The following is a 15097-nucleotide window of genomic DNA, read 5'->3' as shown; positions in this document are numbered from 1 at the left end:
TGACACATAATTCATTGGAGGGGGGGGGGGGGGGGGGGGAGGAGTAAATGGTGTATTTAAATAAACCTTTGAATATTACGGTTAAAAAAGAAGATACAAGGAGGACGGGGGAGGGCAGGAGTGCTGAGTGTGAACTGAAAAAGAGAATCTACTATGCGCAGTTACTCAAGTGGTTATGCTCCATGGATGGAACAGGAATAACTGGGCAGAGCAGACAAGCCTGCTGGCTTTTTTCTTTCATCATTTAGTATTTGTGGACTACACAAATGAAAGAAGATAACAAAACTGTCACAAAATGAAGAATATCCCCACACTACACTAACAAAAGTGAGTCATCACCATTCAATATTTATGTGTGCCAAACTACTTAAAATGCTGATAATGACACTAAAACTTCCAATCCATTATGCAGAACTGAAGATTGAATTTCTAAAAAGAAAAAATGGCAATCCCTCCCACCTTACTTGTAAAATTTAAACTTGCCAAACACCCAGGCCTGATGAGCAGAAAGATGATGTCTCTGTCTACAAGCTATTGTCCTAGTTAGTTAATTTAAGACCTCTGTGTTTTCCTGATGAAGGGCCATTTTAGAGAAAATAATGCTATGACAATTCTTTGTCCTTATTGCTGTTCCTTTGGGGGTACTCCGCCATTCAGAAAATTAAAATGTTGCTGCAAATGGTAAGCGCCACTGCTTCAGACAGCGCACACATTCCACAGTATAGATTATGGGTTCCTTAAGGATCAGGACATGTTGGCCTCACAATGTTACATAGTTTTCTATTAAAACTGAACTACTTCTGCTATGTTTGTCCATCAATTACTTGGCATTGTGTTAATTTTGATGTGGGCTACAGTTCAGCTCCCAAAACAAAGGGGCTTATACTACTAAGAATTTTTCTCAAAAATTTTCAAAGACTTGCCAAAAGTCCAGCGGGGGTCCGGGAGCGACCTCCTGCACTCGGGCCGTATTGCCGTATTGCAAAATGGCGCCAGCCATACGGCCATAAGGCCGGCGCCATTTTGCAATATGGCCCGAGTGCAGGAGGTCGCTCCCGGACCCCCGCTGGACTTTTGGCAAGTCTTGTGGGGGTCAGGAGGACCCCCCAAGCTGGCCAAAAGTCCCTGGGGGTCCAGCGGGGGTCCGGGAGCGATCTCCTGCGCTCGTGACGTCGGGGGACAGGAACCAAAATGGCGCCGGCGCTACCTTTGCCCTGTCATATGACAGGGCAAAGGTTAGCGCCGGCGCCATTTCTATTAACGCAGCCGTGGCCCGAGAGTGGAAGATCACACCAGGACCACCCCACTGGACCCCAGGTAATTTAAAACATTTTGGGGGGGGGGTTCAGGAGGGTGGGGGATTTATTTTAAAGGGTCGGGGTGGGTTTTAGGGTTGTTTTAGTGTGCCGGTTTTCCCGCCCTCCCCCTTCCCCTCCCCCCCTCCCCCAATTTACGATTTTTGACGATAAATTGGGGGAACTCCTATTGTATCGCGCCTCTAACAATTTAAAATATATCGGACGATATTTTAAATCGTCAAAAAACGATTCACATCCCTAGTATCTCTGTAGTGGTCTGATAACTGATTTTGGTAGTCCACGTAGGAGAGAGTTACAGTAATCTATACTTGTGAATATTAGTGCTTGTAAAATTGTTCTAAAATTTGAGAATGGTAGTAATGGTTTCAGATTTTTTAGTAGCATTAATTTTGCATAACCCTCTCTTACTTTTAATGATATATGTTTTTTAAAATTAAGTTCCCTGTCTACTATCAATCCCAGGTTCTGTACCGTGTCTGCTAATTCTATTTTTAAATTGTTTTTCAGTGTGATTGGTGTTTGTATTATTTCATCCTATTCACCCTTCTCATATCAAATATTGCCAGTAGCATTTTACTGATGCTTTATGGTCTATGTGAAATAATGTGGTTACTGGGTTAGTCAATGCATCTATGTAGAAACCATGGTCGACAGAGAACTTGTAGATGATACTGTTTTAGTGGATTAATTTAATAGATTTGTCAGGAGCTTTCAAGGGTTAAACTCCCTTCATCAACTTTCTGCAAAGAGAAATCATGGCAGGCTGTCTCCTTTTAATATATAGTTTGTTCGTATGTAGTGTTCTGCCAGCCCTATTGGTCCTGCAGAAAACTCCCAAGGTACTTTTTTGAAGCCAGGAGATAAGAGAGGATAACTTTCAAACAACTGCACATAGCAGCATATATTCGTGTATGTGGCTACGTGTAGTTAAGAACATAAGAACATAAGAACATAAGAAAATGCCATACTGGGTCAGACCAAGGGTCCATCAAGCCCAGCATCCTGTTTCCAACAGTGGCCAATCCAGGCCATAAGAACCTGGCAAGTACCCAAAAACTAAGTCTATTCCATGTAACCATTGCTAATGGCAGTGGCTATTCTCTAAGTGAACTTAATAGCAGGTAATGGACTTCTCCTCCAAGAACTTATCCAATCCTTTTTTAAACACAGCTATACTAACTGCACGAACCACATTCTCTGGCAACAAATTCCAGAGTTTAATTGTGCGTTGAGTAAAAAAGAACTTTCTCCGATTTGTTTTAAATGTGCCCCATGCTAACTTCATGGAGTGCCCCCTAGTCTTTCTACTATCCGAAAGAGTAAATAACCGATTCACATCTACCCGTTCTAGACCTCTCATGATTTTAAACACCTCTATCATATCCCCCCTCAGTCGTCTCTTCTCCAAGCTGAAAAGTCCTAACCTCTTTAGTCTTTCCTCATAGGGGAGTTGTTCCATTCCCCTTATCATTTTGGTAGCCCTTCTCTGTACCTTCTCCATCACAATTATATCTTTTTTGAGATGCGGCGACCAGAATTGTACACAGTATTCAAGGTGCGGTCTCACCATGGAGCGATACAGAGGCATTATGACATTTTCCGTTTTATTCATCATTCCTTTTCTAATAATTCCCAACATTCTGTTTGCTTTTTTGACTGCCGCAGCACACTGCACCGACGATTTCAATGTGTTATCCACTATGACACCTAGATCTCTTTCTTGGGTTGTAGCACCTAATATGGAACCCAACATTGTGTAATTATAGCATGGGTTATTTTTCCCTATATGCATCACCTTGCACTTATCCACATTAAATTTCATCTGCCATTTGGATGCCCAATTTTCCAGTCTCACAAGGTCTTCCTGCAATTTATCACAATCTGCTTGTGATTTAACTACTCTGAACAATTTTGTGTCATCTGCAAATTTGATTATCTCACTCGTTGTATTTCTTTCCAGATCATTTATAAATATATTGAACAGTAAGGGTCCCAATACAGATCCCTGAGGCACTCCACTGTCCACTCCCTTCCACTGAGAAAATTGCCCATTTAAAAGCCGGCGCCATTTCTACAACGCACCCGGAGGTCCGAGAGTAAAAGATCACACCGGGACCCTTCCTCTGGACCCCAGGTAATTTAAGGCATTTTGGGGGGGTTCGGGAGGGTGGGGGATTTATTGTAAAGGGTCGGGGTGGGTTTTAGGTTTGTTTTAGTGTGCCGGTTTTCCCGCCCTCCCCCTTCCCCTCCCCCCCACTGGACCCCAGGTAATTTAAGGCATTTTGGGGGGTTCGGAAGGGTGGGGGATTTATTTTAAAGGGTCGGGGTGGGTTTTAGGGATGTTTTAGTGTGCCGGTTTTCAATTTACACGATTTACACGATTTACACGATATTTAAAAAACCCAAACTGCGACGATCCGATTCCCTCCCCCTCCCAGCCGAAATCGATCGTTAAGACGATCGATCACACGATTCACATCTCTAATTCCTGAACCCTGCATATATTGCTTTTATTCACGATCTCAGTTTCTCTCCACTACAGCACAGCCATTGTGGGATCGCTGTTCCAGAGCCTGAGGGACTACAAGCCCAGCTGGGCTACATTCCTGCTCACTACCGCCGCCTCTGGTGGCTCTTCAATACTGTTTAATAAAAGATCTAACTGTGTGTGTGTCCTAAAGCTGAGCCTGACCTGTGGCCCCTCACGGGACTCCCCCCCCCCCCCCGTGGATGTGGTCAGCAGCCACAGAGTCCAGGGATCCACCCAAAATCCTTACAAACAATAACAATATGTTGCCACCAAGTTGTTACCTCTGAGATGAAATATCCACACATCTGGTGAGGCAAAGCACCTGCTTCTGTGTAGTAAGGATGGCAGGAGCTGATCCCATAACATCCCCTGGGATCTGATCCACTGAAGTTGCTAGGCCCAGGCATTGTCCAGTTGATCCCTTAGGGGCTCTTCTGGCTACTTAAACGATGTAAGAGTGACCCCATATAAACAGGTCTGCATTATGGAGCGTGAAAATTCACCTCTCTAATAAGGGCATGGAAAGTCTGTGTTTTCCTGCACCTAAAGGAATGTAGGTGGATGAGAAGGGCAAAGGTCTCAGTGGAGTCATTCGCTTGACCCACAGGACAATATCCAAGTAGCCCTAGAAAATTGTTTTATCCTCCACCATACATTTTCTGAATTTGTTATCCAACCAGGCCCAGCCTCCATATTGGTGGTGAGCTTTCATCAATGCATCCTGATTCTTAATGAGCTATGGGCTCTGGTCTGGTCAGGTTCTGGCAATAGCAACACTATAAAGGACGTGAAGGGCTGCTATCCAATTTTGGATATTTCTAAATATTTTTTTTACTTTTCATTATTATCCTTATTCTTTTTTTTATGTGTCTGGTTGATTATTTTGCTTTGGTTGTAACAAAGAGAATAGATCAATATATTCCCTTTGTCTTTGTCAGATTTTCTTTTTTTTTTATCCTGCACGGAATATCAGTGATTCTAGACATTTTTTTTGGGAGGGTGAAGCCTGTTGCTTGCCCCCTCCACTGGAAGCAGGGGACCATACCTCCTCTATCTCATCTGCTCTGGTGCTCTTATCTGCTTCATCATCCCTCCACCTGGATTTTTTTTCTTTTTTTAGGGTCTTAAATACCTCCTTCATGAGTTTCAGAAAAGAAGCCTTACGATTGCTATCAAAAGAGGTCAGAGAAAGTATCAACCCAGACGGTGGGTATTCACCAGAGTCTGATGATGATGGGATTGAAGAGGATCTGACTGAAGATTCGTCGTCGCTGGCTTCACATTCCTGTGCAGAGAGGCAACATCGGTGGACCCATGCCATAACCTTTTTCTGTTGCCTGTTTCCGGATGTTAGCCATCAGCTCCTCGAGGTCATCATTTTTACTGCTTCTGCCGCCATACCACCTGGGGCCATTTTTGGAATCTTTTTCGGAACCCTTTTTTGGGCTGCTTTCTGTGACTGGGGAGTCACTCTGCCCCAAGGGCTTCTTTTATGAGACCCCCTCGACCTGCAGGCGGCTTTGCAGGGCGTGAAGAGTTCTTGTTACCCCTGTCCATGGGCCCTTTCAGATGTGGCTTTCTGTTTTTTTGAGGAGGCTCCCCCAAAGCTAGAGCTTGGGGTTTCACTTAGCATGGGGCATTGTTGTGTGTCAAAACTTTTCTTCTTTTATTTTGTCTAGCAATCTGGAGAGGTGTGTAAAGGTATATATATTATTAATACATACACATTTGAAATATATATATATATATATATATATATATATATATATATATATATAAAATACACACACATTTCAAGAAGGGGGTGGGGAAGCAGCCTAGAAACGTGATTTTCTCTTTCTTTTTTTTTTCTTTAAACTATCAGGCCATTGCAGCATCATGTAAAGCTGTCTATATTTTCAAGGATTTTCTGGTTCTTGCAGCCTGCTCTTGGAGCTGGGGAAAGCTAAAGGAATCCCTTTTTTTTTTTTTGTAATTTTATTTGGCCCTCCCAGCTCACACTGTTGTAGGAAGTAGGCTTTTTTTGTATGTTTGTTTGTTTATTCTTGAGACCACTGGGGTCGGGAAAGCTGAAGGAGCCCAGCAGAAAAAAACCTGGCCGGCTTGGGCTGCAGGGGCAGCCACTGCTCTGAGGAACAGGAGGCCGCCGGTCCGTGCTCGGAAGAAGCCAAGCCGGGTCTTGCCACAGGCAGAACGATTTCCGACGAGCCTGCAGCCGGCACCGCACCAGAGGCAGGGATCTTGAGAAGGAAATCGCTCCCCTGCTCGAGCCGGCGGCTCTGAATCCCGGCCGCGGTGCTCAGCGCGAGACCGTCAGACGCACTCACCAGACCGAGCCGGTGCAGTCCAGCAGGGGCGGCCCGAAGAAGGCAGCAGCAGAGACGGGGGGGCTTGGCTGAGCCGGGAGCTGCGGCACAGGGTGAGTACCTGCTGGAGCCGAAAGGATGTACTATTTTTTGTTTTTCGATGTTCCGCTTTTTATTTTTTACTCCCGTGTGGTCAGAGAAGCAGGCAGGCAGGCACGGGCTGGCAGCAAAGAAAGAAGGAAAAGGCCAGGTCTGAGAGCAGGGGCCCTTTTCACCTCGTGGTCACTAGGCCCACCCAAGTCCAGAGACCATTGATCAGCATGGCAGCCTGGTCCCTGCTTCCCAGCCCTCAGGGAGCACTCTGGGCGGGGGCTCCGAGCCAGGCCATCACCCACCCTCCTAGGTAGCCCTGTTTGACCATGCGGCCGGCATCCATGTTTTGCTCTTGGTTGCATGGTAGGGGCAATGGCCTCGGGGACTTTTTTTTTTTTTATAATGAAGCCCTATATTTTTTTTAACAGTAACATACACTCGGGGCACATGCTTTGGTGGGATACAATTGGCCACTCCCCAGGGAATCGCTGACTAGCGCTGTCCGTGGTGCTGAAGTAAGGCTGACTTAACATTGCTATGGGCGCAAGCAGGTTATTGTGCAAGTTATTTCCAGCGTTCTGGGTTTACATTGGGATCTGGTCTTCTCTCTGTTCTTAGCAGGAATTGCCGCCTTTGGCACCCAGCTGAGACCCCGTTTTGCAGCCTCGGCCTGAACACCTGGAAGAGCCGCAAACCATGGCACTGAATACTTTCCTCTTCGCCCAGTGCATCTTCCACTGCCTGGCCTTCCTCTTCAGCTTCATCGCCGTGGTGCCCCTGGCAGAGAATGGTGACGACTTCCAGGGCAGGTGCCCGCTCTTCACCCAGGGCATGTGGCTGAGCGTAAATGTGACGGCTGAGCGGCAGCGCTTCACAGTAGACGAGTGGGGGCCGGAATCTGCCTGCAGGTTCAGTGTCTTTGCAGCACTGCTGGCTGTGCTGGTGGCTGCCGTGCAAGCCTGGCGGACACTCTTCCAGCTCTCCAAAGGCCACGATGAGTGAGTAGATGATGATGGCGAGAAGCCCACCCACATTGCATGCCTACTCCAACTGCGCTGCTCGCCTTGCGCTCCCGCCTCTTCTATGATTCAAACCCCCGCTCTCCCACTCTCACGCCCTCTGTGATTTACAGTCCCTTACCATGCCCCCTCATTCCTGCACTCCCTCCTCCCCTGTGTTTTAACCCTCATCTCTGCCTTTCACCCCCACCCTCCCACTCCCACTTCCTCTGTGTATTATCCCCTTGTTTCTCCCCTTCCCCATCCCTTCCTCCTCTCTGATTTACCTCCCTACCCACCCCTCATCCATGAACTCCTGCTCTCAACTCCTCTGTGATTAGCCTTTCCAGCTGCCCCATTTCACCTCTACCCTCCCACTCCCGCTACTGGTTTCTCTGTGATTTACCCCACTGCTGCTTCCTCTCTCCTGCTCTGTGATTAACCCATCCCTGTTGCTCCCTCTCACCCCCGCACTCCCACCCATTTCCTTTGTGATTTACCTCCTCCATCACTTCTTCTTGCCCCGCACTCCTATTCTGGCTGGACTGTGATTTAGTAACCCCCGCCCCACCCGCCCCACCCTCTCACCCCTGCACTCCCACTCTCACCTCCTCTGCTGTTTGCCATGAGCTTTGGCTTTCCTCCACCTTTCCTCTGTCCACTGTTCCCAAGCTCTTTTTTTCCACCCCAGTTGCCATTAGTTTGGTTTTAGACTGACAGAGTACAGCAAATAAACTCTACTTTGGCCTTTTCCACCAGTGGCAGAGGGTAGTAGGGCTACATAGGCTGGGCTACATGAAGCTAGGCTTGACCAGACCAAGGCAATGTTTCATTCCACACTTTTAGTAAAAAAGTAGAGTCATTTACTACTAAGTCAAGGTCCTGTTCAGACTGATACCTTCTTAAAAGGGGTTGACAAAATTTGCCATTGAATTGTGATCAAAGGAAATGTTAGGAGAGGGATAAAGTGAAAGAATAATTTTTTTGTAGTTTAATATGAAGGAGCCTTTTTGCTAGAAGCAACATTGAATAAATGCTTCATTATAGTCCAAAAAGATATTAGTGTTATTTGTCATAAAATATGTGCAGTTTTCCTAAGTCTAACCCTATGTTGCTGTCAACAGTTTATATAGTAAAGTCTAACCTTGACATTTTGTGTAGGCTACATTAAAAAAACTTTAGGAATGGGAAACACATCTCTGTGATTGGTTTTACTGTCTATGTTGTACCTAACAACTTAGGAGACAGTTTGTCTGTATTACATTTTTGTTTGTGTGATAATAATTGTTTTATGTTATTGTGATTCCTGGAAAGAAACATTTTAAATTGTACAATGCCTGCAGCATTAATTTGATCAGGCATGATTCAAATCGACTAAAATAATTTAATAAATAAGTAAAGATGAACTGGCGCATAAACCAGTTTACTATTCCCTTTTCTTGCAAACATATGACATACCCAAAATCCATCCCCCTTAATCAAGGGTTTTCAATCTGTAACTTAAATGTGACTGTCAACTGTTTTGTTTCAGAGATCTTTGCTATAGGCCACACCATTAGAAAGCTTTAATTCTTACCTGCAACAGTTTTATTGGAAAAACAGTTCATAAAATATTGTTACTTAAGTACAGTATGTGCTGGGATTTTGTTTTTAGTGATTTAAAGCATTTGGTGGGGCAATGTCCCTCTCTACCTTTCCCCTGAATGTGAACCCATTCTTGTACCATTTCTTCAATAACGTGTGGGTAAACTGCTGCTCCGTGCAGGTTACCCCCATGTGTTCTGTTAAGGGTAGTAACTGCTGCTCCATGCAGGCTACCCCCACATATCTTATTAAGGATAGTAACTGCCACTCTGTGCAGGTTACCCCCATGTTTCTGTTAAGGGTAGTAACTGCTGCTCCATGCAGGTTACCCCCATGTGTTCTGTTAAGGGTAGTAACTGCTGCTCCATGCAGGTTACCCCCATGTATCTTATTAAGGATAGTAACTGCCACTCTGTGCAGGTTACCCCCATGTGTTCTGTTAAGGGTAGTAACTGCTGCTCCATGCAGGTTATTACTCCATGTGTTCTGTTACGGGTGGTAACTGCTGCTCTGTGCAGATTACCCCCATGCAGAAATGTTACACCAACCCTTTCTTTATGCCTTTAAGGATCCGCAGTGTTTCTCTCATGCCCTTTTGAAGTCATTAACTGTTCTCATCATCACCACCTCTTCTGGGAGAGCATTCCAGGCAACCACCACTCTGTGAAGAAATATTTTCTGATATTGGTTCTGAGTCTTCCCCCCTGGAGTTTCATATCATGACCCATAATTCTACAGTTTCCTTTCCAGTGGAAAAGGTTTGAAGTTTGAGGATCGTTAATATCTATCATGTATCTGAAGGTCTGCATCATATCTCCGCCGCACCTCTTCTCCTCCAGGATATACATATTTAGAACTTCAGCCTCTCCTTGTCTTCTGAAACAGACCCCCCACCATTGTGGTTGCCTTCCTCTTGACCATTTCCATCCTGTCTCTATCCTTTTTAGATCTCCAGAACTGTACACAGTACTCTAGGTGAGGCCTCACCAAGGATCTGTACAAGGGCATTTTCACTTCCCTTTTTCTGCTAGTTATTAGAGATGTGCAATCGTTTATCACGAATTAGGCAATTACAAAGAAATTGCCTAATTCGTCCTGGTTCGGGGGCCCCGAAACCCGAAAAGGATTTTCACCGAACTTCGGGGAAAATCCATTTTTCGGGTTTGTATGGGGAGAGAGGCACTTTTTTTTTTTTTTTAAATTAAAAACCACCCCAAACATTAACTATAATAACACCCCCCCCATCCCGATCCCTCCCCCTCCCCAAGACTTACCAACCTCCCTGGTGGTCCAGCGGGGTCCCCCCGGGTGCCATTTGACCCTCCGTGGCGTGCCCAGTGTGCTAGTGCTAGCCATGCTCAAAATGGTGCCGAATAGCCTCTGAACTACTATGTCACAGGGGCTACCGGCGCCATTGGTCAGCCCCTGTCACATGGTAGGAGAACCGACCAATGGCGCCGAAAGCCCCTGTGACATAGTATGGGCAAAGGCTATCGGCGCCATTTTGATTATTGGCAGCCGACGACGACAACGCTCCCGGACCCCCGCTGGACCCCCCAGGGATTATTGGCAAGCCTTGGGGGGGTCAGGAGGCCCCCCCAAGCTGGCCAAAAAGCTTGCCAATAATCCCTGGGGGGTCCAGCGGGGGTCCGGGAGCGATGTCGTCGTCGGCTGCCAATAATCAAAATGGCGCCGATAGCCTTTGCCCATACTATGTCACAGGGGCTTTCGGCGCCATTGGTCGGTTCTCCTACCATGTGACAGGGGCTGACCAATGGCGCCGGTAGCCCCTGTGACATAGTAGTTCAGAGTGCTAGCCATTTTGAGCATGGCTAGCACTAGCACACTGGGCTCGCCACGGAGGGTCAAATGGCACCCGGGGGACCCCGCTGGACCACCAGGGATGTTGGTAAGTCTTGGGGGGGGGGGGGGGTGTATGTAATGTACTAAAATTAATTTAAATGCGTGGGATGGGGGTTTTTTTTAGCTTTGTTTTCCCGCGTCGGTTTTTGGCCCGGTTTCGGTTTTCCCCGTTTAGTTTTTTTTTTTTTCAAAAAAACTAAACGGGGAAAACCGAACTTTACCATAAAGTATCCGAGTCAAAAAATGACCTGGTAGCAAAACACGAAGCACATCTCTACTAGTTATTCCTCTCTCTCTATGCAGCCCAGCATCTTTCTGACTTTAGCTATCGTCTTGTCACTTTGCTTTGCCACCTTCAGATCACCGGACACAATCACCCCAAGGTTCCTCTCCAGCTCTGTGCATGATAGTCTCTCGTGCCCCCATCATATACAACTTTTTTGGATTTCCGCACCCCAGGTGCACGACTCTGCATTTCTTGGCATTGAATCTCAGTTGTCAAATCTTCAACCATTCTTCAAGTTTTCTTAAATCACTTTTTATTCTCTCTACTCCTTCAGGCATGTCCACTCTGTTGCAAATCTTAGTATCATCTGCAAAAAGGCAAACTTTTCCTTCTAATCCCTCCACAATGTCACTCACGAACATATACATTGTTACAAATAACAGACCATAAATTAACCTTGCCCAAACTAAACAATTCTATCCTGGGGTGGCCTTGCCTGAAAACACCAGCCTATCAACTGAATTTAACATCAGTGTTTGGTTTAGGATTGGCATTAGTATCCTAATCCTCTCCAAATTGCTGAATAGAGGAGCAGAGCTGTCAAAACTTTGCCTCTAATGCAGTCCTTCAGTGAGTTGATCATTGTTCATAGAAGAGCCAGAATCACTACCATGCAGGTCCCATAGGATTGTGCATCTCATAGGCTTGTCTAGACCGTTGAAGCCAGACTGGCCATAACACAGTGTTGAAGGACCCAGGGAAGAAATTGAAAAGCCAAAGGCAAAGCTATTGTAAATAAACTTAGCTATATCACGGGGGGCTATAGCATTAAGCTTGACTAGAGATGGTGCTAGTGACATCAGATTATCAGTGGGGCTGGTGGACAATTGTCCCCTTTGATCTCTTGGACTCCGACAAATGTGTCAGAACTTGCAGGGGTTCCAAGTACATGTGTCTGAATTGTACTGCATGCAAACTCACCTCCCCGAGCTATGGTTAAGATTTCTATTGTGCTCTAAATGGGAAGAACTGGATAACCTGTCAGGGTTAAAGTGCCTCTGAAGCATCATTTCATCTAACCATATGATGCCATGTGATGGATTTATCCTCAGACATGCTCTTCTTAAGTTTTATATCATAGTTTAACCAAGCCCATCCTCCATAGCGCTTGTGCATGCGCATGATGGTGTCCAAATATCATACCAAGTACGGACTTTGTTCTGGTTCCTTCTCCACTGTCATGCTCTTGAATATATGTAAAGATGAAATCCAATTATTAATGTATTTATAGATGCAGGGTTTTTTTCCCCTTTCTCATCACACCCAGCTGATTTGACCCTCAAGTCTCCATTAATCCCATCTTGGTCTTTCATGAGCAAGGAGAAAATGTTAATAAATTCCCCTTTCCAAATCTATTTAATTGTTTTCTGTATATTTATCCTACAAACAGAATCTTCCACAGCTCTAACCTTGGGAAACATAGCTGGAAAGTCTGCTTCTTTTTTTTGTCTTAGTCTTCCTTCTACTATGCTGATCCTCATGCTCCATTTCGCTAATCTTGCCTTTCTTGGCGGATTTTTCTTAATAAATGATTTGAGTGCATTTCTGATAAGAGTAGTTAATGCTAATTCTTCATTGCTGGAATCAGAGTCAGACCTATCTGACTCCAATGAAGAAGCAGGCTATTTTTCCCTCCTGTCTTGAGGAATGCCTCTTGTTGCTGCAAAGTCTTGAACATTTTGGCCTCCATGTCAGGCATCTTATCAGTGAGGTACTGCTGCATCCAGCTGGTTCCATGCTGTTTAGCTTGATCATGGAGCTTGTCAATAAGATCCTCCAGTTCTTTCTGCTCAATGGAATGCACTGACACCGTATAACATTTGGCAGGCTGAGGGAGCCTCCCCTGGTAACATGGAGATAGGTCAATGTTTCATGTGATCATTTTTTCTATGTCCTTTGCTACTGATGAGGCCCTGAGGCTTTTTGTTGACTGATGCTTTGGGAGACATGATTCATTACTAAGAAAATAAGCAAAATGCAAAGTACATACAGGAGTTCAGCAATCTACATCTCACAGCTGTCTTTAATTTCTTCTTTCCTCCCCCCCCTCTTTTTTTTAAAAATATAACACAAACCATAAGGAGTGCTGGAGAGAGAAACGCGCTGTGCACAGAGGCCTCCCTAGTTCACAGCCCACTGCTCCCATCACTAGTTGACTCATCCATCTTCTGAAATACTAACAAGCAGTGAATGTTATTCCCATCTCAGAAATATGTCTGCAGCCAGCTGTACCTGCATCTAATCCTAAATGAATGTGGACCCTACTACCCTTTTAGGATGGCTGCTACCAATATTTTTTTTATAAATGGTTGCAGCTAATATATAACCTACCCACCAAAGATGGCTGCTGGTGAAACAGATCCAACCCCGCAAAACATCATAGACCTCTATAATATGGCCACTGCCAATATAGTGTGTTTCTCCCAAAGTTGGCCTCTGCTGCATCATGTCAATTCCTTAGAGAATGCTGTAGCTGGTATGGTGACGACCTCTTCAAGATGGCCGTTGACAAAGCAGCACTGACCCAAGATGGCTGCCACACAATGAACAGATGCCAGCCCTCCGTGGAGGCCTCATGAGTCTGCTGGCCTTAGAAAGGCCTAATAAACAATAGAAAAAGGGGGGAGCATATCCTCCCTTCTACATCGTTTGACTCCCCACCATCCCTTGTGACACATTGCGGTGTTGACCCAGAGTGGTCACAAGTATGCAGGACAGAAGCATGAGCTCTAGAATCAAAGCTCTAGTCCTCCTCTATCATCAAGTGATCCATCACTGCCTAGTACCTGCCCCCTACCCCTGGCATGTGGAGCAGCAGCAGCAGAACCAATGGCCCGGTGGTTTCCTGCATAAATACCCCCCTTCCTACCAGATATAATACCCTTTTTACCCTTCAGGCTCCCACTGGCTGCCTGCTCTGATGCAAAGACTCGGCTCTGATGCTCAATGCCAAGCGTGCTGCTGCTGCTGCCGCTGAACACTTCTGTCCAAGGAGACCATCAAGGAAACTGAGATGTAGTACTGGAGGGTAAGGGGCAAGAGACAGAGAAGAGGGGAAGAAAACTAAAGCCACAAAGGAGAGAAAGAGGCCAGGGCTGGGCCGGTGGGCCTTTTAAATGGCTGCAGCCCAGCAGCCCCCTTTCTTGTATTCAGCAGGCCATTGGTTTGCCTTGATCTATGTACCTGCCCACCACCCACCACCCTGAATCCCACCCCTGCTGTTGCTGTCCCACCCTTATCTGCCTCGAGGTGCAGGTTGGTACAGGAGGGATGGGAAAGCCCTGCCTGCACTGTGACTTCAATCCCCCCACCCCCGCGATATGGGTTCAGCTTGGTACCTACCTTATTATTTGTATGCTGATAAGGAATGCACTGATGCCACCTTTGGTCACCTTTCATTGTTTCATGAAAGAGTAAATGCATGATTTTCCTAAAATATACGATTTTTCATCAAAAAATATGATGTTAACTTTTAAAAAACCCCATTGCATTAAAATCACCTTTTAAAGATACCATTGCCAAACTGGCTGTAGCACAGTGGCCAGTCATACCAATCTCAAGATCTCTTCTCTTGGGTCTAGAGGAGAGGGGAGGAGAGATCTGTGGCCATGGACCCTGGGGGATCCACTTCACATTTTCTGGGGGTTGCCACCAGTATTGGCTGGGTTTAAAGTACTGGAAAATAAAGAAGTAACAAGTTGTCAAACTGAACATTTTCACTTTGTTTAATTTCTAGCAAGCATGACCTTAGAATAGAATCCATATGCAATAATTAGATACTGTGTGCAGAATGAAGCACTGCATCCATTTTCCCCCCTCTCATTCTCTCTCTAAAGGCTTTATGAAACAGCAGGCAGCCATGGGCAGTCTGCATGATTTCAGTGTGGTTCACCACTCATTTTCATTGGATGGAATGCAAGAAAAATGTTTTATGGCTTTGTTGTTATCTATGGATAAACAAAATCAGAAACTCACTTTGTGTTACAGGTCTGAGTAAACATAGGTTTTCTAAGGTATGAGAGGCCGGGCAGAACGAGTTGAGAGCATTCCTTTGAACAACATCTTATAATCAGGCCAGGGTAAAATTGTGTGCATCCCTTCTAATTCCCTTGATCAGT

The 15097-nt window shown here is 45.6% G+C and overlaps 1 protein-coding gene across 1 annotated transcript in view; it reads left to right on the top strand.

Annotated features, from left to right (window-relative positions):
* Positions 1-6944: 6944 nt before the first annotated feature.
* The window catches only part of TMEM179 (transmembrane protein 179), a 52256-nt gene continuing 44103 nt past the window's right edge, over positions 6945-15097 (top strand). The window contains exon 1 of the mRNA XM_029597408.1: positions 6945-7246. Within this exon, the coding sequence (XP_029453268.1) occupies positions 6945-7246 (302 nt within the window). The remainder of the gene's footprint in view (positions 7247-15097) is intronic.

This window comes from Rhinatrema bivittatum, chromosome 4, assembly GCF_901001135.1.
Source record: "Rhinatrema bivittatum chromosome 4, aRhiBiv1.1, whole genome shotgun sequence".
Taxonomy (NCBI): Eukaryota; Metazoa; Chordata; class Amphibia; order Gymnophiona; family Rhinatrematidae; genus Rhinatrema; species Rhinatrema bivittatum.
This window is presented reverse-complemented; position numbering and strand designations above follow the sequence as displayed.